The sequence below is a fragment of the Nanorana parkeri genome, unplaced genomic scaffold, assembly GCF_000935625.1.
Source record: "Nanorana parkeri isolate BGI_ZX_2015 unplaced genomic scaffold, ASM93562v1 scaffold565, whole genome shotgun sequence".
Classification (NCBI taxonomy): domain Eukaryota; kingdom Metazoa; phylum Chordata; class Amphibia; order Anura; family Dicroglossidae; genus Nanorana; species Nanorana parkeri.
Window position 1 is genome coordinate 611,660 of NW_017306833.1, and position 22,276 is coordinate 633,935.

Genomic DNA, 22,276 nt, shown 5'->3' on the forward strand with positions numbered 1-22,276 from the left:
AATTAACTGAAAAAAGGGGGGAGTCGGAGAGTTAAATATCAATATAAAATGGTTTTTTATTAAATATACAAAACGAAATTCATTATGATAATATACATTAGTGACTGCTCAGTAGAAACCCGCTAACCACACACCGTTAAAAATGATTATTGCAATAATCCATCTGTGCAAGTCAACACACAAACATTTAAGGAGCTTTAATGATCAGTATTATTAGTATCAACAGGTGGTCCCCAATTATGAGGAAACAGCACAAGGACTAAAGTGGCTAATGCTGGATAAACATGTAACTGGTATGTGGAATGTATCAGATGCCTGGGACAATCTTCACTAATCTCAAACACATTATATTTCCTCCTGTGAGGGACGTCTTCAAGGATATTTATTTTAATTTGTAGGTAAAGTCAATTGAAACTGGACTTTGGTGTTATTGTCCTTCAAATGAATACAACCGGTATTAATTAGAATTATACTTGATTGAAGATATCTTTATAGGTATACATCGAGGCATTGCTGGTGACCCGGTTAATTTATATGCAAAATACCGCTGAGTTATGGTCTCACTTTTTTAACCCGACGGTCAGGATTCCAAGAGCTATGGGCACTTGATGTTTTGTTGCGGTACGTGTTCGTTTGTAGTGTCCAGATGGTGTCCAGGTAGTTCTCTGGAGGGATTCCTCAAGACGGCTAGTGTTTTTTATAGAAGGGTCCCAGGTTAATTTCCAATAAATCCTATTAGATCCAGATTGCCGACATGAATGGTCTTTTAGTCCCGCTGTTTGAATTAACCACATATCAAGTAAGCATCCTGCTGTGGTTGACGCATTTCGCCCCTCCTTAGTTTCTCAGGGCTTCGTCAGATCCTGCTGGGTCATTCAGTCATGAGGCTTTTTATCCATTTACTCATGTGTTTATTGTTAACCCATTTAATGCCATGGTTGATCAAGCACGAAAGCTTTTGTTAGATTATGCTTTTGTGTATTTACTTTCTGAACGGCTGTCAGACATAAATTAAAAATAGGTGGGGGACAAGGCCAAACAGAATCATGCTCTAAGGATATATTTACTTTGGGGATTTTTTATATATATAACAATTGTTGGAAATGTATTTACCACATGAGTTGTTGGATCCTGTTCATGATTTCGTTTGGTCTACCAAATGATTTAGTTACATTATTAGATAGCTCCCATTCCCATGTCCTATACACTGGATGCTTGAATTGTTTATTATATTAAAATTAAATTAATGTTAGTTATGTTGTTTGAACTCGATGATTGGGGAAAGAGTCAATATTTTATTTTTAGTTTTTATCATGATGCTTTTATTTTTTAAGATAGCAATGACTAGGTCTTTTAATTTTACTTGGAGCTAGAGATTTGTATTATGTAGTCCACAGGGATTTAGGTTAGAGGAATACCTGTAAATTACATTCATTGTTCAGTCCATGTGGTATCATGGTCTTTAACTTGAAAATCCACAGTTTTTTCTTTTTGCAGTAGGATTTTGTTGAAATCTCCTCTGCGTGCCGATGATTTAAGTGCATATATTCCCCTGACCTCAATCCCCATGGTTCTCCCTGCATGGTATTTTAAGAAGTGTTGTGCCAGGGGACTGTCGTTATCCTGGTTTCTTATGTCCCTTAAGTGTTCCCCAATTCTTATTTTTAGTTCACGTTTAGTTTTTCCTATATAAGATTTCTTACAGGGGCATTTAAATTCATAAATAACACATGTTGTATTGCAATTGATGGAAGTGTTGTATATTGAAACTTGAAATGCCCATTGAGTGTGTGAATTGTTTGGATTTATTGATAAACGGACATATGTGACAGTGCCCACATGCAAACATTCCTTTCGGTCTGGTTGATTTGGACAACCACGTCTCGTGGGGGTAAATTCTGACGATACCAGTTGATCCCTCAGGTTGCGAGCCCGTCTGGCAGTCACCAGTGGATACGGGCCCACTATCTCGGCTAATATAGGGGACAATTGGAGGATGTGCCAGTGTTTGCTTGAGGGTGGACCAGCCAGCTCCGTATTGTGTAATCATACGGACCCTTTGATGTTGTGTATGTTTATTTTCTTTCTTTGTACTTTTGAGGAGTTCTTCTCCATTTCTTTTTTTGGCAATTGCTAAGCTCCTTCTTAGGGTTCTGTGTGAGTAACCCCGTTCCCTGAAACGACCATACATAGCTTTTGACTCTGTTTAAAAGTCTGCATTAGAAGTGCAGTTCCTTTTTAGACGTAGGAACTGGCCCGTGGGTATGGCTTGTTTCAGGGAAGCTGGATGGTGGCTGTCAGCATGGAGTATCGTGTTAGCCGCTGTGGGCTTGCGGTAGGTGTTAGTTATTAATTTACTCCCCTCTACTTGGATTTTGAGATCAAGGAAAGAGATTTCTCGGGTGTCTAATGTGAACGTCAGGTGGATATTTCTATCGTTCTTGTTAAGGTCCTCTATAAATGTTAAAAGTTGATTACTAGGGCCTGACCATATTAGCAGTATATAATCTATGAAACGATACCAAAATTTGGCAAATAGTTTAAATAAATAATGTGAATACACACAATCTCGTTCCCACATGCCCAGATGGATGCATGCGTATGCTGGAGCCCATGGGGCTCCCATAGATGTGCCTCTGATCTGTTAATTATTGCCTGCAAATAGAAAAAAAATATTATTTAAAGCAAAATCTAAAAGTTCTAAAATGAACTCCTTTTGGAAGGCCATATCAGGGAAGAGAGAATCCAGATAGTATTTAACTGCCGTAAGTCCCCAGCTGTGTGGTATGGAGGTATATAAAGATTCCACATCCAGGCCCACCAATATATAGTTCTCTTCCATTTCAACATTGGCAATTTTATTTATAGTGTCTACCGAGTCCCTTAAATAGGATGGGAGATTTAACATGATATCTTTGAGGAGGGTATCTAGGTATTTTCCTACATTTTCCATTGGTCCACCCACGGCTGACACTATTGGTCTGCCTGGGGGCTTTGTATTATGTTTATGTACTTTAGGTATTATATAGAAAGTTGGTATATTATAACTTGTTACTTTAGTAAAGTTAAACTCTTTATTGGTAAGTATTCCCTCTTGTTTTGCCAAATTTAGCTTATAATTCAGTTCTATAACCACCTTCTTAAAGGGCGACTCTCTTATTTTTGTGTATGTCGTTGGTCACTGAGGAGGCGATTTGCCTCTTTTAAGTACATATCTTCTGTTAAGAGTACCACATTTCCTCCTTTTGTCACTCATTTTTATTATTAATTCTGGTATACTTTTTAGTTCTTTTAGTGCTCTCCTCTCATTTTTATTGAGATTATCTTGCCCTCTTATTGTCCAGTTAGTCGCCCTCAAATCCGCTTCTACAAGATCTCTAAACGTGCTGAGGAACCGGTTATTATTGAGGTTAGGCATTGTTTTAGATTTGCTCCTTAAATTCGTGGTCCTATTGTTGGGGCCTTTATTATCAAGTTCTTCATTTAAATTCTCCTCTAGTAATTCCTGTAAATCTTTTAACGCCTGAGTATCAATTGAGTCCACACCATCATCCGTCGACTGCCAGGAGGGGTCCCTTTCCCTTGAATATAGTAGTTTAAAATATACTTTTCTGAGAAAAAGGTTAAGGTCTTTATAAATAGTGAATTCATCCATTCCTTCTGTTGGGGAAAATAAGAGACCCCTCCGTAGTAGAGAGATGTGGTGGGTACTCAATTGAATGTTGGTTAGATTAATAATGTTGTTTGTTTCTGTTTTTAGTTTCAGGCCTATTTGTTACTGATTTTAATTCCCCCGGTTTCTCAGCCATGATATAATCTTCTGTTGTTGTGACTGGTCTGGTCCTTTTATGTTTTCTCTTTCTTGTTCTCTTATTGGTTCCCTTCCTCGTTGTCCTTGTATGGAGTAAACTTCCGTCTCCCCTAAAAAATTAACTGACTTTTTTAGTAGTGACTCCCCCTCACTGTCGCTGGTGGAATGTTCCCTTGACCATCTACTTCAATTCCCAAGGCGTCTTTTTTTAGATGTACTTAGACAATATTTTTGAGCTCACAAGAAATAGAAGTAGTTCTCCCAATCATCTGAGTCCCTAAAGCATTTTGATTGTTTAATTTTCCTTAGCATTTGTTGTGCCTTCTCTACATCTTTTTTAAGGATGTCATTTTGTTTTTGGAAAGTATCCAATTCTTTAAATGGTTCTAAATCTTGCTGGCTTTTATCTATGTGTATTTGTAGTTCTTTCATTTGGATTTTTTCTTCCTCTACTATTAATTTAATCAATTCGAGTCCATGTAATATACACTGTTGTTTCCAATTCGAAAGGAAACGTTCATTTTGTAGATGTTCAGCAGGGATAGTTTTTTCTCTTAAGCCCCTTGGGACCATGCCTGCTTCTAGATAGGATTCTAGGGACATTATGTCCCATTTCCGGTTAAGATGTTTAATCACTAGATTTTTATGCTGCCGGAATTTCATAAAGATGTCATCATCATATGGAATTGAACCACTACAACTAAATGCTTGTTTAATCTCATTATCTATATTCTCATCCAGTATATAGGCCATGATTTTGACGGTTAGTTTTCCTGTTTCCCCCTCTCTTAATAATGGGGATATAGTTTCTTAACGGGGCAGTCAGAAATGGTTAAATGGTAAATATCTATGGGTTCTAGGGAATTATTGGTCTCTATGGGTACGGAACGAGTAAATTGTCACTCAAAATTATGACACAAAACAGAAAGAAAAAGGAGTGTACCCAGAGATCCACACCCCAAATGGGTTATAGAGTTAATAACTCCTCTTTTTAACTCTCACTTGCTAAGCAAAACGAACACACCCCTGCTGCTAATTAGGTACATAGGAAAGGCAATTTGTTCAACCAAGGAAGGTTTTTAGAACAGAGTGCAGCTGAGGGTATGCAGTACCACTGATGCGTTTTGTTGAGGCAAAGGTTAAAGTCCTGGGATTGGGACACTGAGCGAACGGGACAACCTTGAGTCGGTGAGACAATATACCCAATTTGCTCAATATAAGTTATCTTTACTTTGTGTTTATATGCTGAAGTTAAGCCTTCATTTGTGTTTTTCACCTGTGAGTTGCATGAAGAGAAAAAAGAAAGACTTTTGGTTTATGGAAAAGCCCTGTGTGAGTGCTCTGTGAGTTCCCCAACATTACAATATAACCGTGCATTAAAACAGGGATGCACTCTCCCTAGTGACTCTCTCCGTGCCCACATAGCGGTCATACCCAAACCAGGCAAAGACCCATCCCACTGTAGTAGTTATCGCCCCATAGCTCTCCTTACCCTTGACCTGAAGATCATTGCCAAAATTCTGGCCAACAGACTGCTTCCCCACATCCCTGGTATGGTGCACTTGGATCAAGCAGGCTTTGTCCCGGGACGGGAGCCTAGGGACAACACTACCAGAGTGCTAAACGTCATACATCATGCCCGATCCACCCAGTCACCCTTAATTCTCTTGTCTACCGATGCAGAGAAAGCGTTTGACAGGGTGGAGTGGCGCCTCCTCCAGACTACCATTCGCCACATAGGCCTGGGTCCTAACATGCTGCGGTGGATCTTTGCACTCTACCCGTCCCCGTCGGCTGCCGTCCGTTTAAACGAGGTCCGCTCTGATTTTTTTTCTCCATATCCAACGGCACCAGACAGGGATGCCCCCTTTCCCCACTCATATTTATCCTTACCCTTGAACATTTCCTTTGCCGCATACGATCCCTCACCGCCTTCCGTGGCCTACTGAAATGCTCAGGTGAGCACAAAGTAGCCGCCTTTGCAGATGACTTGATATTCTTCATATCCGACCCTTGCTCATCCCTCCCAATTCTTCTGCGAGAGTTGGATCGCTACACCCCCCTCTCCAACTTTAAAATACATTTCTCAATCGGCTGCTCTCAATATCTCCCTTCCCCAGGCAGAGGTGGAACACCTGCGTACCTCCTTTCCTTTTGCCTGGTCGACGGACGCCCTGACCTACCTAGGTACCTCGATTACTGCAGACCCCGCACGACTCTGATTCCAACTTTGCCCCTCTACTCCTGAAGACCAAGCAAGACCTCCTGTCCTGGCACTCATTGTCACTCTCCTGGTTTGGCCGTTGCAATGCCATTAAAATGACGACCTTACCTAGGATCCTCCTATCTCTTCCAGGCTCTCCCAATCCGCATCCCACCAATATTCTTTCGACGCCTCCGCCAAATGTTTACGGCCTTCCTGTGGTCCTATGCCCCCCCCAGAATCCGATACAGCACTGTTACTCTGCCCAAAGATAGGGGAGGTATCGGGCTCCCGGATGTGGCCAAGTACCACAGGGCGACTCGCCTTGCGCGTGTATGGGATTGGTGCTGTCACCGGGCAACCAAACAGTGGGTAGGGATGGAAGAGGAAGACACCAGCCCAGCCTTGGCTGGCATGCCCTGGCTCCCTGCGCCCCTGTCACCCTCTATGCGCTCCCACCCCACCATTGCGCCCACAATTCTGATCTCCAGATCGCTTTTTCGCTCCACGGACATCTCCCCTTTCCCCTCGCCTCTGACTCCAGTGATTGGCGACCCAGACTTCCCGCCTGGTGTTCACGATCCTCGTTTCCGTCGCCTTCGTGAAGCCAACAAGTTCCGTATACACGACTTACACCCTTCTAGCCGGTGGTTGCTGGTGGACGAACTTGCCAATCTGACAGACCCTCCATTAGACCGTTGGGGCGCTCTCCAACTACGGCATTTTCTGCTCTCTATCCCCAACCATCAGCGGCTCTCCAGGCCCCTTACCCCATTTGAAAAGATCTGCAAAGAGGAGATACGTACCCGGCATGCAATCTCCCTCCTATATTCCATGCTGATATCCCCCCCTCCAGAGTCCTACCTGACATTCTTGGCCAAATGGGAAAGCAACTTACATACCATCTTCACTCCGGCCCAAAAAGACCTCATCTTACATTTGGCGCACCACTCCTCCATTGCATCCAAAATACCTGCTGCATGTCTGTTACACCTGAACGGCATGTCCCTTGGAAAATACAAAAAATCACTATCTAGGCACCTCTTGAATGCTGCACAGCTTTGCATCCCACTGCTGTGGAAGCAGCCTAGCTGCCCCTCCCTCTGACTATGGTTCATTAAGGTTAATGAGATATACGTGATGGAGAACTTTAACCTCTAAGCTCCAAAACACCTAGGAGCCTTTTCGGACTGCTTGTAGACCCTGGGCCTCTTTCCAGGACACAGATGCCTACCACCAGGCCATGACCGCAACCCCCACCTGAGTCCTAGCGGGGACTGGAATGTTACACTCTCGACCCACAACCTTGCTGCTCTTTACTCCCCCTGGCTCCTCTTCCTTTGGCTTTCTCGCCCTTGCCTCCATCTACCTACCCTTCCTTTCTACCCTAACCTTTACCCCCCCACCCTAACCTATCCCCATCGATACTACACATGAGCAAACTCTTGCTCTACTTGTTCCTGAGTGACAGGAATTGTCAACCAACCCATGTTTGCTTACCAATCCCAATTGTCCTTATACCTGAGGTTGCGTACTACCCTAATACTGATCCCTGACTGTATTGACCATGTTTGCATTTCCCCGGTTACGGTTTCACTAAAATACATAAGGTCAGCATGGCCATATAATGTCTGCTCTGCTAAGCTGTGTAGCCTTCCCATGTTCGCACTACATGTAATGGGCCAACTGTACCTTTCTACCCCAGATGTGTATTGCAGATGCTGCTATGTTGAGACACTGTCTCCTTACCATCTTGTCTTAAATTGTATTGTGACTGTAATGTCTTCCTTATATTGTTAAGCGCTGTGCAAACTATTGGCGCTATATAAATCCTGTATAATAATAATAATTATGTCATTGTATTATACCTATGTACAATAAAGCTGATTTTTGATTGGAAAAAAAAAAAAACAGGGATGCACAAATCCCAGGATCCTCATAGCCAGTGCTCCTTAAAAATGGCTGACTCCTAACTTTTTAGTTTTTCCTCTAGCCTAGTAGCTGGAAAAGAATCTGCACTTGTACCAAGTATGCTACTTGGTATCTATGCATCCCTAATTTTTATTTATATATGGAGAAATATTTAAGTAGCAATTGAGGTAAAGGGAGAATTTGGGGCACTAATCTGAGTTTTCTGAGAAGTGATTAGTTCTATTTTAAAAAGGAAAATATATTGTTTTTGTAAGGGGTCTGAACTGGTATTGGCAACAGTAATCCATACGTGAGACAGAACACCCAGGATCAGTTTAAACAGACTTGTCCTGCACTACTTGTCCTGCACGGCAGCAAGCAGTTTCAGTACAGAAGGGCTTTGTACAGTAAGTCCATAGCATAAAACAAAACGTCTGCTCGTCCAAGCCACAAACTAAATTAGAGTCAGTTCTGGACTGACAGGGTGCCCTCTAATGCGTTTCCCACTGCAAACAGGCAGCACATTTTGCTAGTGTTTTTGAAGATGATTTCTTCACTCTTACTATTCCTAACTGCATCCAGCCACAACTGCTACCTTGATTCAGAGACCATACCCGGACCCACCAGACAGAAGACGTTTGGCCAGCCTTTAATGTCCTTTCGGGCACTGGATCTCGCATTAGGCATCCACCTTGGCACATGGTGCAACACGATGGGTTAGCCGCAGGGTGCTATGCAGGTCCAGGGCAGTGGCAGATGCACACAGGTGTGACCCAGTCCCTAAAGACACTTTCCTGGAGGAGGAGGTATGTTCAACCAAAGTGAGCAACGTGTAGTTCAGCCAGGTGCATCCCTGTGGTTCCTCCTGGTGGTTGTGTTCATTGAGGGTTGGTGAGTCCTTGGTGGGGTTCCCTTTTACACCTTCCATCCCCAAATATTGTGGGGGCTCCCAGCCCCACGCCTGGGCCATTTTTCTTTCTCCCTGAGCTGGAGCATGCCTAATAACTGTATCTTTGCTGATAGGATGTATATACAGGTGGTATCGGCTGGGTGTCAGGAATGCTGCAACTACAGAGGGAATTCTCATTTAACCCTTGCTGCTGCCCATGCTTACCTGTGTGGGACCCCTCACTATGGCTTATAAGAGACACAAGGGCAATAGGGGCTTTGAGGTAGATAGTTTTTCAGCTGCTTTCGGACAGCTGAGCTTGTCTGCGATTTCCCCTGGGGAGATTATGCTAGATGGCTTGTCTGATAGTCCTCATCTGAGTTCCCTACAGTCTTCTCATAAATCTGTAGCCCCCTCGGGTACCGCATGCCACAGCAGAGAGAAGTTTGCAGCATCTATGTCTGCTTTCATGGACCAGCTGTCTGTTATAATTGGCACTTCTCGTTACAAGGGCAGTAAGGGTAGTCTTTCTCTCCAGTCTGACTCTGCTATGGCGGCTGCCTTTTTGCCAGATAAGGATGAAGACGGTGAGGTGGAAAAGAAGGTACTTGCTTCCGCTGATTCTGATGCTTCGTCTCAGGAGATTCTTCTTTTCTCCACTCTGTCAGGGACACAGAAGATGCGTGACATTATTGACATGCTATTGATACAGTCGGGGAATGCTTACACTGCTTAGTGGAGGATATTTTGTTTTTGACGATTGGCAACATCTGTAAAACTCGCTTTCCTCCCCTAAGCGCTTGGGTTACAGTACCTCTTAGAGGAGTACTTCCTTAAGAAGTGGGTAGTTAAAGAGGTTGATATGGGCATACCCCGCCCACTTTAGATTGGCAACAGCTGCTGCCTGCATGTGCTGTTGTTTTACTCTTGTCTGCTGTGTTGGTGTCTGAAAAACTGGAGAGAAGCTGGTGAAGCAGGTCTCTGCATCAGCTTCTCTGGCGGTCCCTAGGTGACAGGGGTCTAAAAGACCCCTGATGTCTCCATAAAGAAGACCTGTCACTGCAAATTGGCTATCACATAGGGAGCTTGTTTGCTCCCTATGAGATAGCAAAAGAAAAAAATTTGTTACAAAAAAATTAAAAATCACATATCAAAGCAATTAAAAAAATTAAAGTCCCCCGCACCCCACATGCACGCGCAAACATGCGTCAAGCCCGTCTGAGTGCGAAAACGCTGATTACATCCATTGCGCCGCACATGTTGCATATCGCCGCAAACGTCGGAGTGAGAGCAATAATTCTAGGGTCATCAATCACTGATAACACTAAACTGATGAGCGGTAAAAGCTTTTAAAGCGTCGGTTGTGGTCAATTTTGAGTGTGGTAGTTTTTTGCGATTTTAACGGGTGCGCGCAATTTTAAAGCTTGACATGTTTGGTGTCTATTTACCCGACGTGACCACGTCTTTTATATTTTACCAAAAAATTGGGTAATAATAAATGTTTTATAACATAACGTAGAGAGAACAGGGTTTTTTTCAAAATTTTCGGTACTTTTTTCATTATACAGCAAAAAAAAAACACCAAAAAGAAAGCTCTAGCTGTCCCCAAAAAATGGTATAAAATTCATTTCAGTACAGCGTTGCATGACGGAATAAATGTCAGTCAAAGTACCGCAGCGCTGAATACTGAAAAATGGCCTGGCCAGGAAGGGGGTATAAACACCCCGGTCAGCAAGTGGTTAAACAAACTTTATTGCTTACTGGTATGTTTTTTCATAAACAACCTATTCATTGCATTGTGTACTGTGTGAGGACTGAATTAGCACTTAGGATTACATTGCTCATACTTTTAAATCAATAAAGAATAATAAAAATTTGTGTTTTTTTTAAATGCAGCAATATAAATATTACATTGATTATCTAAATATATATCAACACATAGGAAATAATTCTTTAAAAAAAAAAAAGGATTGCAGCCATCACACAGTGCACAATACAATGAATAGGTTGTTCTTAAAAAAAAAAAAAAACCTAAGCAATAAAGTCTGTTTAAAAAAAAAAAGAGGAAAAAAAATACCTTGCTCTGATTAGGAGGATCGATCAGACACGAACACAGCAGAAAAAAGAAACAGCACATGCAGGCATCATGGGATGTCGGGAGGACGTCATCCTGTAGTCCTGGCTCAGGTCGGGAGCGGGCACACAGACACTATTATTATTATTGCATAGTATTTATATAGCGCCAACAGTTTGCACAGCGCTTTACAATGTAAGGAAGACATTACAATACATTTCAAAAAAAGATGGTAAGGAGGGCCCTGCCTCTGAGGGCTTACAGTCTAAAAGAGGAGGGGGAAATGATACATGAGGAGGTAGCTGAGGGGGGATGAATTATTTGAGAATGTGAATGTAACATTCCAGAGAAGAGGCAGTCAGCTGCAAAACGGAAGTTCTCCCCAGCATGAGAAGAGAAGGATTTAAAAGGAAGAGCAGCAAAGAGAAGGGAAACTACCATGGATTACAGTAAGGCACACATTACAGTACTGTTTTATGTTAAAAAATCAGAGTTTGTCACTTTAAGAGCTAGCTTATCAATTAATGGAGCTGCCCATTGTGTCTGAGGATGCGGATAGAGGAAACTGACACCCAAGTACATATCGCTTGCCTGAAGAATGTCCAATAGATCTATCATGGCAAGGTGAAGAACGACAAAACCTTTTTAAGCTTGCAAAGTCTATGAACTTATTCCACACTGTAGAATATGTGACATTTAGTAGGTGCTCTAGCATTCAACAAACAATAACTGAAGAGGAGTAATCCTAGCAAGGCATACTTTACTTGCAACCGCCAAGCCGCGTAAGGTAGTTTTGGATATGTTTGTATGTAGCACCTGCTGGAGTCAGTCTAAAGGAGAGGGAAACCTGGACAGACGGGCCACAGGCAAATGATTTGCTATCACCCTACCTGGATAATTGTGTGTCCTATTTGGGAACCTGAAACCATTTGGACTGAAGGAAACATATAAGCATTAAAATATCTACTACTTAAGCTGTTAGAAAGCTCTCTTGACGAGGAGTGTCTGCACTCTGCTCTTAGGGATTACCATCAGGATGACATCTGGATAACCCAGCTGCTGATCCACAGGAAACTGCTGGATAAGAAAACATTCATTGTTGTCCAGGGCTACTGTCAGTCAGGACATTCTGGGGACTACAGCGCTGAATTCATGATTGTGTAAGAAAAATGTGGGCGATTTAAACTAATATAGCTGCAAGCAGCAATAAAGTTTGCCAAGCATTAGAGCCGGTTATAGCACATGAAAGAAGATGATGTAGTAAGATATATAAATAACAAAGTTATGTATTCGCAATAGACCTGTAAAACTGCATAAGTTTCCATTTAATTGTCATATTTTTCCAACTTCAAAATGGCTGCCGGCCTTTGTGACATTTGGTACCCATATTGTACTTGGCAGTTATGATGAGTTATATGTATAACAAGTTTAACATGCAATAGTGATAGAAATGCACGGTTATGCAATTTGCTGCAATATTAAAAGTGATTGGCTTGTGACAGCCATATTAAATTTAAGATCAGACCTGTTTTTACAACCACGGTAAACAAGGTAGCCCTGGACATATGTGCAAAGTTTTGAATAATTCTGATATATGGTTTCAGAGGTGAAGTTGTTTGCAGAATATTGCACAATCCAATATGGCTGCCAAACCATGTTATCAAATGACTTGTAATGAACATGTATTATTGTAGAGCTCAGCATATCCTCACATAGCAATTTGTATATCTCTGGCTTTAGCGGTTAGGAAAAAACAGATGTTTGCAAATGACCAGAAATAGGTTTGCTAAAACCAAGATGGCCACCAGAGCATGCGACCTATGATCTTTGTGTTGCCAAAGATTAAACACGTGTTTAATAACGGTGTGGTAATATTTAGCATTTGAAAAAAAGAGCATCAAAATAATAGAAATATATTTGTCGAATTTGACACATTGCAATATGGCCGCCGAACTATATAATCAATTGACTTGTAATGATCAGTTCTGAGTGCAAATCACAGCATAATTCTACACAGCAATTTGTACGTCTGTAGCTTTAATAGTTTCTGAGAAACAAATGTTTGAATATAGAGCTGGATATTGTCACCTATAAGATGGCTGCCAGGAAATGTAACCTATGACCTTTATGATGCAAAAGATTAGGCATAGCACAGAGCTCTACCATTGGACCAAGTTGTGTGAATTTGTGAGTAACAGTGTGCTTATTACAGTCTTTTGAAAAAAAAAAAAGCCATAACAATAACACTATCTAAATATCATTGGCTTGCAGCAGCCTTATTGATTTTGGGATCGGACCTGTTTCTACAACCGTGGTAGAAGTGGTCACCCTGGACATATGTGCAAAGTTTTAAGTTATTCTGATAAATGGTTTTAGAGTTTAAGTTGCTGGCAGAATGTTGCACAATCCAAAATGGCTTCCACACCATGTGACCAATAGAGCTATAATGAACACATGTGGCTACAAAGCACAGCAAGTTGTACATCTGTAGCTTTAGTGGTTCTGGACAAGCAGGTTTTTGAGTAGTTCACAAAAATTGTCGCAAAAACCAAGATGGCTGCCACATCATGTGACCTATGACATTTTATTGCAATAAGCTCTGCAGAGCACGGGGCTCTACCTTTGTGCAAAGTTTCATGAGTTTTTGACTAACGTAGCTCCTTTTACAGGCATTTGAAAAAAGTGGCTTAATAATAATAAATATAGCTGCAAGCAGGAATAAAGGTGGCCAAGCAGTAGAGCCATTTATAGCACATGAGAAGATATTGTAGTTAGAGAAAAATAGCAGGACATGATTTCATGAATTATAAAAAAAATTGCAATTTAAAATGGCCGCCGACCTTGGTGACCTTTGGAACCCATATTGTATTTGGCAGTTATGATGTTGAGTTATAGAACGTTTAACATCAATAGTGATAGAAATGCACATTTATGCAATTTGATGCAATGTTAAAAGTGACTGGCTTGTGGCGGCCATATTGATTTTGGGATCAGGCCTGGTTTTACAACTGTGGTAGAAGAGGTCGCCCGGAACATATCTGCAAAGTTTTGAATTAAATTGATACCTGGTTTCAGAGTTTAAATTGTTTGCAGAATATTGCACAATCCTAAACGGCTGCCAAACCATGCTGTCACATGACTTGTAAAGAACATATGACTGTAGAGCTCAGCATATCCTCACATAGCAATTTGTATATCTGTAGCCTGAGCAGTTATAATCAAACGTGTTTGAAAATTGTCAAAAATTGGTTTGCTTAAACCAGGATGGCCGCCAGAGCATGTGATCTATGACTTTTAGGTTGCCAAAGATTATACACAGCATCGTTCTCTACCATTGTGCCAAATTTCGTGACAAATTTCGTGAGTTTTTACATAACGGTGTGGTAAGAATTGGAATCTAAACAAAAAGATTAGCGCACTCCAGTTTAATGGTCACATTAAGGGAACAGGGGTGGTCGGTGTGCTAAGCTCCTTTGAACAGGGAGAGGAGCCTCAAGCAACATAAATAGAAATACACAAAGTTAGGGGGCGCAATCTACTTCTAAAAAATGGAAATCTCTATGCAAGTAATAGAAGGGAAAAAACTCACGGTAGAAATGGCAGCAGCCTCAGCAGAGGATCACCTGGGTTGATGGCGTCTGGTGTCTAATGTCCCGGGTTCCGATGTCTAATGTCCCGGGTCGAGGAAAAAACTCGACCGTGAGTTTTTTCCCTTCTACTATTACTTACATAGAGATTTCCATTTTTTTTTTTAAAGTAGATTGCACCCCTTAACCAGTTGACATCCGCGGTGTTAAACCCCCTTCCCATCCAGGCCATTTTTCAGTATTCAGCGCTGCGGTACTTTAACTGACATTTATTCCGTCATGCAGCGCTGTACTGAAATGAATTTTATACCCTTTTTTGGGGACAGATAGAGCTTTCTTTTGGTGGTATTTATTCACCACTGGGGGTTTTATTTTTTTACTATATTAAGGAAAAATTACCGAAATTTTTTTAAAAAAAATTGCCGTCTGGAGACGGCAACCCGCAGATGCTGCAGTGCCGTCCGTCCGTTTTTTTACTACGGGCGGACGGCAAGAGGTTAAAGTAGTAGCGCTCCTTAACTGTGTATTTCTATTTGTGTGGTAATAGCATTTAAAAAAAGAGCATCAAATTAATAGAAATATTTGTAGAATTTGACATAATTCAATATGGCTGCCAAACCATGCCGTCAATTGACTTGTAATGATCAGTTCTGAGTGCAGATCACAACATGACTTTAATCAGCAATTTGTACATCTGTAGCTGTAATAGTTCCTGAGAAACAGATGTTTGAACATGAATATCCTAACATAAAACTAGATGGCTGCCAGGCAATGTGACCTATAACCTTTTTATGTTGCAAAAGAAGCATGAGAACTTTCTTTCCAAGGTGGTTTCTCCCTTCCTCCTAAACTAGGACACAATGCTTTCCTTTTCCATTCTTTTCCCAAACATTCCAGCAATTTCTCTCCACTGTCTGAATGTGACATGCACTATGCTAGTTTACCTCTTGGTAAACCTCTGTCCCCACTCCAGGCTCGCTCCTGTGATAAGACTTCAATACAAATTAGCTAACAGAACATGGGATTGCAGTCCATCACAGTAGCAAGCTTGGAGAAGCCAGAAGAGAAGGACAGTGTCAGCACAAATTCAGAGATGATTTGAGCATCTACAGCCGAGCGATACACAAATAAGCTACATGTTTTGCTATTAGTTAAGGTAATTGAATGTGTTTATGATTTAACTCCTGAATTTAGTGTCACTTTAACATGTAATTCATTTTGTTGTAGGTGTCGGCAAATAAGGGGGAGATTGGTGATGCTACTCCATTCAATGATGCCGTAAATGTGCAGAAGATTTCAAATTTGTTATCGGACTATGGGTATCATCTTCGAGGAAATGAGGTACTCTAAAAGGAAACTATAATTTTGTGTTGATTTATTTTTGTAATGTTTGTATGAGCGATCAGCGCCTATAAACATTTTTCTGCAGTTTTGATCATTAAAAGATTAAAACTTCTACCTGTTTTTTTTTTATTGCTGCCTGTAACTCCACTGGGAAGATTTTTCACCACTTTTTACTTTTAACCCTCTAACACCAGAGTGACATAAGGTGGGAGGGGTCAAAAATGTAGAGACTGCAATAAAAAAACCTTTGTGAGATTATAGCCTTATGTTGTTTTAGAGTGTAGTACTGGCTTCTGACTCACCAGAGCGGGGGGTCTCAAACCTCCGGCCCTCCAGCTGTGGTGAAACTACAAATCCCATGATGCAGCTCTCTTCGGGATTCATGTCTGTGGCTTTGAGAATCTTGCAATGCCTCATGGGATTTGTAGTTCCACCACAGCTGGAGGGCCGGAGGTTTGAGACCCCTGCACTAGAGGCTACTGAAAAAAGCTAGCCAGGGCTGAGATTTGGCACTTGAGGACCCTAAGATGTTTAACACCACACTGGAGAAAACTAATGACCCAGCAGATAGCGTAGGAACGAAACTATGAACTCCCAACTCTCACACTATAAAAGAAGACTTTAAAGTATGGTGGTAAACCTTATGAGAAAGAGACCATCAGGCATGAAGCATGATATAAATTGCCACCTCTGAGAAATGCCTCTCTCAATACCTAGGCTTCAATAGCATGCCATTAAAGCCAGCGACTGAGAACAAGGCTGCAGAATCAATCCTTAAAGTAGAACTGAAGCCAAGACGTCCCACTTCGCTTTCTGTCTAAAAGCCACAACAGGAAGTAAGAGGAAATCCTGGTGGTCAGCAGGGTCACAAGAACTAATCCTTCACCACTCTATCCAAAACTAAAACATTTTGGCTTTAGTTTCACTTCAAATCCACAGGTCCGGTTTAAAGTTGCCACAGCACATCTACAACCAGATGAAAGATGAATAAGAACGGACTACCAAGGCTTCCAGGATCAGGATGACCAAAATGCCTTTCAATTCGTTTCTTCAAAAAGTCTGTGAAGACGCTTCAAGCAAGGGAACTCCTACCTCAAGACGTTCTGCAACTAAATGGAGCAAACTGCTTCAGTGGTCACCAGCACATCCCAGGAGCTTGTGTTGACCCTGTCCACCTTACAGTTGACTAGGCAGTTAATGGGTCCACATCCAGCATTCCTCACTGAAGCAGATCTGTTATAACTCCTACATGTGATGAGACCACTCTCCCAGATCTAGACACTGAGGCTTAGGAAGTACACCTGCCAATTCCCCATGTCAAGAATGTGGACTGCTGAAAAGGTCAAAACACATTGTTCTGCCAACTGAAAGATATAAGTCTCCTTTAGAGCCATGGCAAGCCCTGATTTACATATGCCATAACCAAAACATTGTTGGACTAGAACAGTGGTTCTCAACCTGTGGGTCGCGACCCAAAAGTGGGTCACAACCCACTGTTGAGGGGGTCACCACATGCTTTGTGCTGAGCTTAGTGAGAGGCTCCTCAGCCACCTCCTAGAGCAGCAGTTCTCCGGCCGTACCGCTCGATGGGGCTGCAGCACCGGCAGCCGAGGAGGATCAAAGAGAGAGGGGGGCGGGAGTGAGGAGAGTTGAATGCCAGCTTGACCATCAAAGAGCCCCACTGGCCACCAGAGAGCCCCATTGACAGTGTGAGAGCCCCATTGACCACGAGAGAGCCATATTGAGCTCACATGAGTCCACACTGGCCACCTGAGAGCCCACACAGATACTAGTATTGGTGCATTCCTACATTTTACCATTGGGGGTCACCACAACCTGGCAAATGTTACCAAGGGGTCCCAGCCCTAGAAAGGTTGAGAACCACTGGACTAGACACTAAAAGAAAGTCCATTCCAGAAGGTTCATCCAGATGCTTCTGAAGGGTTTGCTGCTCCAGCAGGATGAGGGACATCCTGAATTCCTCCATTAACCAAGCACCTACAAGGGTGAACAAGATGCTTCCCCAACTGAAAAGACTTGTCTGTTGTTAGATTTTTCCACCACAATGGCAAGACGGTGTTGCCTGAAGTCATCATATGAGCACCAAGGCACCATTGAAGGACAACACTGATATGCTAAGAAAAGTCCTCCTGTCAAGGGTGAAAGGAGGTCTGTCCCATCTGAATATGATCTCCTTCTACAGGGTCCTATTGTGGAACTGAGCAAATGGAACTGCCTAGAAGGATGACATGAGTTTCAGGACCCACATTTAGTTGCGTAGAGGAGATTTGCTGCCTCCAAAGCCATGCTGCCTTGCTCCACAGAAAGACCTTTGCAGAGCTGGTGTCTAGAACCAAGCTCCGGGAACTCCAGGATTAGAGTAAGAGAGGAATTTCAAGCTTGTTTGCATGAGTTCCAGGCAGTGGCAGACAGATGTCTCGCCATAGAAGAGCCAAACCCTCTGTCAGGATTCAGCAGTATACCTGCATCTGAAGGAAAAAGGTTGCTCCTTTGAAGATAGTCAAGTACCCACCCAGCTTGAATAGAGGGGGGGGGTTAATAACGCCTCCTAGCTCCTATTATGCAAGTGCGATCAACACCTGGTTGTGAATAACAGATTATGTGGATTGGAGCAACATTCACCATGTTTATTCCCAGATAATTTTTGTACAAGCCATTCTGAATTGAGAAAGCTGGTTGGATGACCAGTGAAACGTCTTCAAGAAAAAATACAGCAAGTCCAGTTGCCTTGACTTTTTTTTACAGATATACTTGTCATAAAAGCACCTTTTAAAGGGCACATTAAAATTAGTGAACAGCTTTACTCACCGTAGCGAGTCTTCAAAGCCTCAGGTCCAGTCTGAAACGGGTAGGACAGCCACTGTGGTGAATTTCTGGTGTTCTAGCATGACGGCTCAATAATTCAGAGACACTAACTCCAGAATGTCAACTGTAGTGACTGAGCAAAGTCCAAAACCATTGCAATGAAGTACTACATTTTAGCAGACCCGGGAAGAAACTGGTCTGTTGGAAAGACAATTCAGGGACCTGGTAATGCACCATTGCATTATCAGCAGTTTTTTGAAGAATCAGAGAAATTTGACTAAATCCACAGAGCTAGAAGGCAAGTCCTAGCTCCTCGGGATAGTTGGGCTAAACTCGTCTCCCCAGCAGGCATGAGGGTATTGCCCACAGGTAGAAGAATACCTCAAATGATAGCTTGAGTAAATCTTGTTTCTCTTTGTAGTTTGTAATTATATGTATGCACATGGGGGGAAGCTATATTTGCTTATTAAGCACTGTGCCATATTTAGTGTTGCTGCAGTGTTTAAACCTCAAGCAAGAATGCACACCAGTTAGATTTGATCTTAGATCAGAAAGGTTAACCAAAAAATTTTGTATGTTGGCCTATGGATCAAATGGATTTTCTCAGGTCATCATACTACATAGTGGTAAATTATACTGATCTAACAAATTAAATCTAAGAAAAAAAACTACCAGCAGTAGTTATGATTTACTTTTTTTTCTTTTTGGGGTGCGTGTGTGTATACATATGTCTATATGTGTGTGTGTGTGTGTGTGTGTGTGTGTGTGTGTGTGTGTGTGAGTGTGAGAGAGAGAGAGAGATATGGGGATATATACAGTGGGGCAAAAAAGTATTTAGTCAGCCACCAATTGTGCAAGTTCTCCCACTTAAAAAGATGAGAGAGGCCTAAAAGCTTCAAAGCATGGGTAGTATTTGGCTGAACCCATTTATTATCAATCAACTGTGTTTACATACCCTGGTGATTTTGGCCTGATAACATGCACACAGGTTGACACAAAGGGGTGTGAATGGCTATTAAAGGGAACCATCCTCACCTGTGAGCAAAATAAACAAGAATATCCCTATTGAGTACTAAGGAAGAAAAATTATATTAAAGCATTTAGGATTACTATCACTACATAGATTTTTGGTGGGCTTTTTAGCCATGTTACTTTATCTGATCATCAGTAACTATGACCCTAAGTGCTTTAAAGCTAGTTTTCAACATGTCCACCTGTACAGCTATGCTACATCAGATCTACAGGGCTGCAATGTGATCTAGTGTTATTACTTGTGAAGCACTATAAACGGAATGTGGGCCAGGACTAAAAGGTGGACTTTAGCTAGAAAATGTCATCTTCTGTGATAAATACCATTCAGTATTTACCTAGATTTCTCCGGTGTGCTGTAGCAAAAAAACTGTTTTCCACAGTCAGTTTAACAGAACAGGGTATGTTGGCCGCCCTGTTTGTCTGTGCTAGGTATGCACGAAGGAGGTAATTTGCAAGCTCAAAGTTTCATCGTATTTGCTGTCCATCTCAAGTGGGGTGCTGTTATGGTAGAAAATGAATTACTGGTGTATTTATTTTTTTCCTGTTGCTATGGATAATTCTTTAAAATGCATTGAGGATGGTAGGAAAGAGGTTTTACCCCTTCGTGACGGGAGACGTACACTGTATGTCCCGCCACGAAGTGTCCAAATGACTGCTCACGTACACTGTACGTGATCAGTTATTTGCGACTCTGTAATGCTGGTAACCACTGAGAATCAGTGGTTACCATTCATTAATGGATGCCTCAGTATTGAGGCATCCATTAATGAAAGAGTTAAGCTTTTTCAGACACCCGATCCCTTTCAGGAATCGGGTGTCTAAAAGTGAGAGCAGAGTGGCATTTGCAGCTCTTGCCATCACTCTGACAGCTGATATAGATCGGGAAATCCCAATGTATACCGGCTTTTTTTCCCTAAACGTTCAGAAACATAAGCTACATGTTTCTATTCCTGAAACAATGTTGCAGTTTTCTGATCGTTGTTGGAACGATCAGAAAACCGTGACATCTGATATGAAAATACTGCAGGATAAGTGTCACTAATGTTATTACTGGCTGTTCTTAAGTTTGAAGCAGCCGGATAATAACCAAAAATTAATTACATTATCGAGCAGTAATAGTGAGATTAATTCACAATGCCTGCTTGATGTAATTAAATGAAAATGTAAAATATTTAAAAAAATAAGTGTAAAAAAAAATGAAGTGCAACAAATAAAAATGATATATTTAAATATATTTATTTAAATATATTTGTATACTATCATTAATATAAAAATTAACTCCTTACAATGAAAATCTGCAGCTGGACTGCAAATTTGTTTTTCACCCTAAGGGGTTAATTTTTCTTTTAACCCCCTCATGACAGTGTGACACTTGGGGACATTGTATACCAGATGACCACTTTTAACTTTAGCTTTTAGAGAAAATAGATTAAAATGTTAGGTTTTAGGCTGGGAAGTACAGAAACATTTCTAAAATCCTAAGGAGGTTAAGTTTTTCCAAATATAGGACAAATAAATGAATGTATTTAATGCATTTTTTTAGCTGTGCTGTTTTTTGTTTTAAAAATCCTACAAATTAAAACTGGAAAGTGTTTTCTTTACGTTTTTTCCTCTTCTTCTTTTTTTTATGTTTTATCTGTCATAAGTGTGGTGTTAGGTACACATATGTGATATAAATATATAGCCCAACCTGTCCTCCAAAAAACAATATATAATAAGTGCGGGTGCACTTAGTAAGAAAGTATATTACTGACGTGGTAGAATCACACAGCTAAAATATCAAAAGTGCTTCAGTCATTTACGAACAGAAACTAAAAACAAGCTGTCGTGAAGGGGTTAAAATATATATATTTTTTCTGTCATTTTGCAAGTGGGCAGATCATTATTTATTTTTTGAACATGCAGATGAAGCATTGATTTCTTTTAAGGATTTGTAAAATGTGTAATATATATATAATTTTTACAAATGCATCTTGATCTGGAAGACTTTTTGTGTATTGACAGTATGAATGCATAACGATTGTGTGGCCTTCAGTGTGCAACACTATAATTAGAAACTATATGTATTTTCTTTTCTTAAATACAGGTTCTGTACAATGGATTCACTGGTCGTAAGATCACATCACAAATTTTTATTGGACCTACTTACTATCAGAGATTAAAGCACATGGTAGATGATAAGATTCATTCCCGTGCAAGAGGCCCTATTCAGATTTTAAACAGACAGCCAATGGAAGGTAGATCACGGTAGGTATTACAGGGAAACTATAATGGTTTGATTGTGGTTTATATTTTTATATATATTTATTTTACAAATAAACATTTAGTACAGCTATGCCACTGTATTCTAAGAGCTTTGTGGGTTTTATGAGGTAATGTAGGAGGTAATCATCTTGGAAGACAGAGATCAAAAGTGAAGGGGAGTGAATGCTCTACTCATCTATATAAAATTTCAGCTTGAATTATTGAGTTTTGTAAACTGCTTTTGTTGTTGTCCAACGAGTGGCTCAGGAACAATAGAAATCGTATACAACTGGGTTTCACTGCTGCCTTTGCAAAAAAAAAAAAAAAAAATTAGTCGCCCCAACTTTCCCAAAAG

The 22,276-nt window shown here is 41.2% G+C and overlaps 1 protein-coding gene across 1 annotated transcript in view; it reads left to right on the plus strand.

Moving 5' to 3' along the window:
- POLR2B (RNA polymerase II subunit B) overlaps positions 1-22,276 on the plus strand; it is a 151,203-nt gene that overhangs the window by 121,131 nt on the left and 7,796 nt on the right. The window contains exons 24-25 of the mRNA XM_018562201.1: positions 15,703-15,816; positions 21,764-21,924. Coding sequence (XP_018417703.1) covers positions 15,703-15,816; positions 21,764-21,924 — 275 coding nt within the window. The remainder of the gene's footprint in view (positions 1-15,702; positions 15,817-21,763; positions 21,925-22,276) is intronic.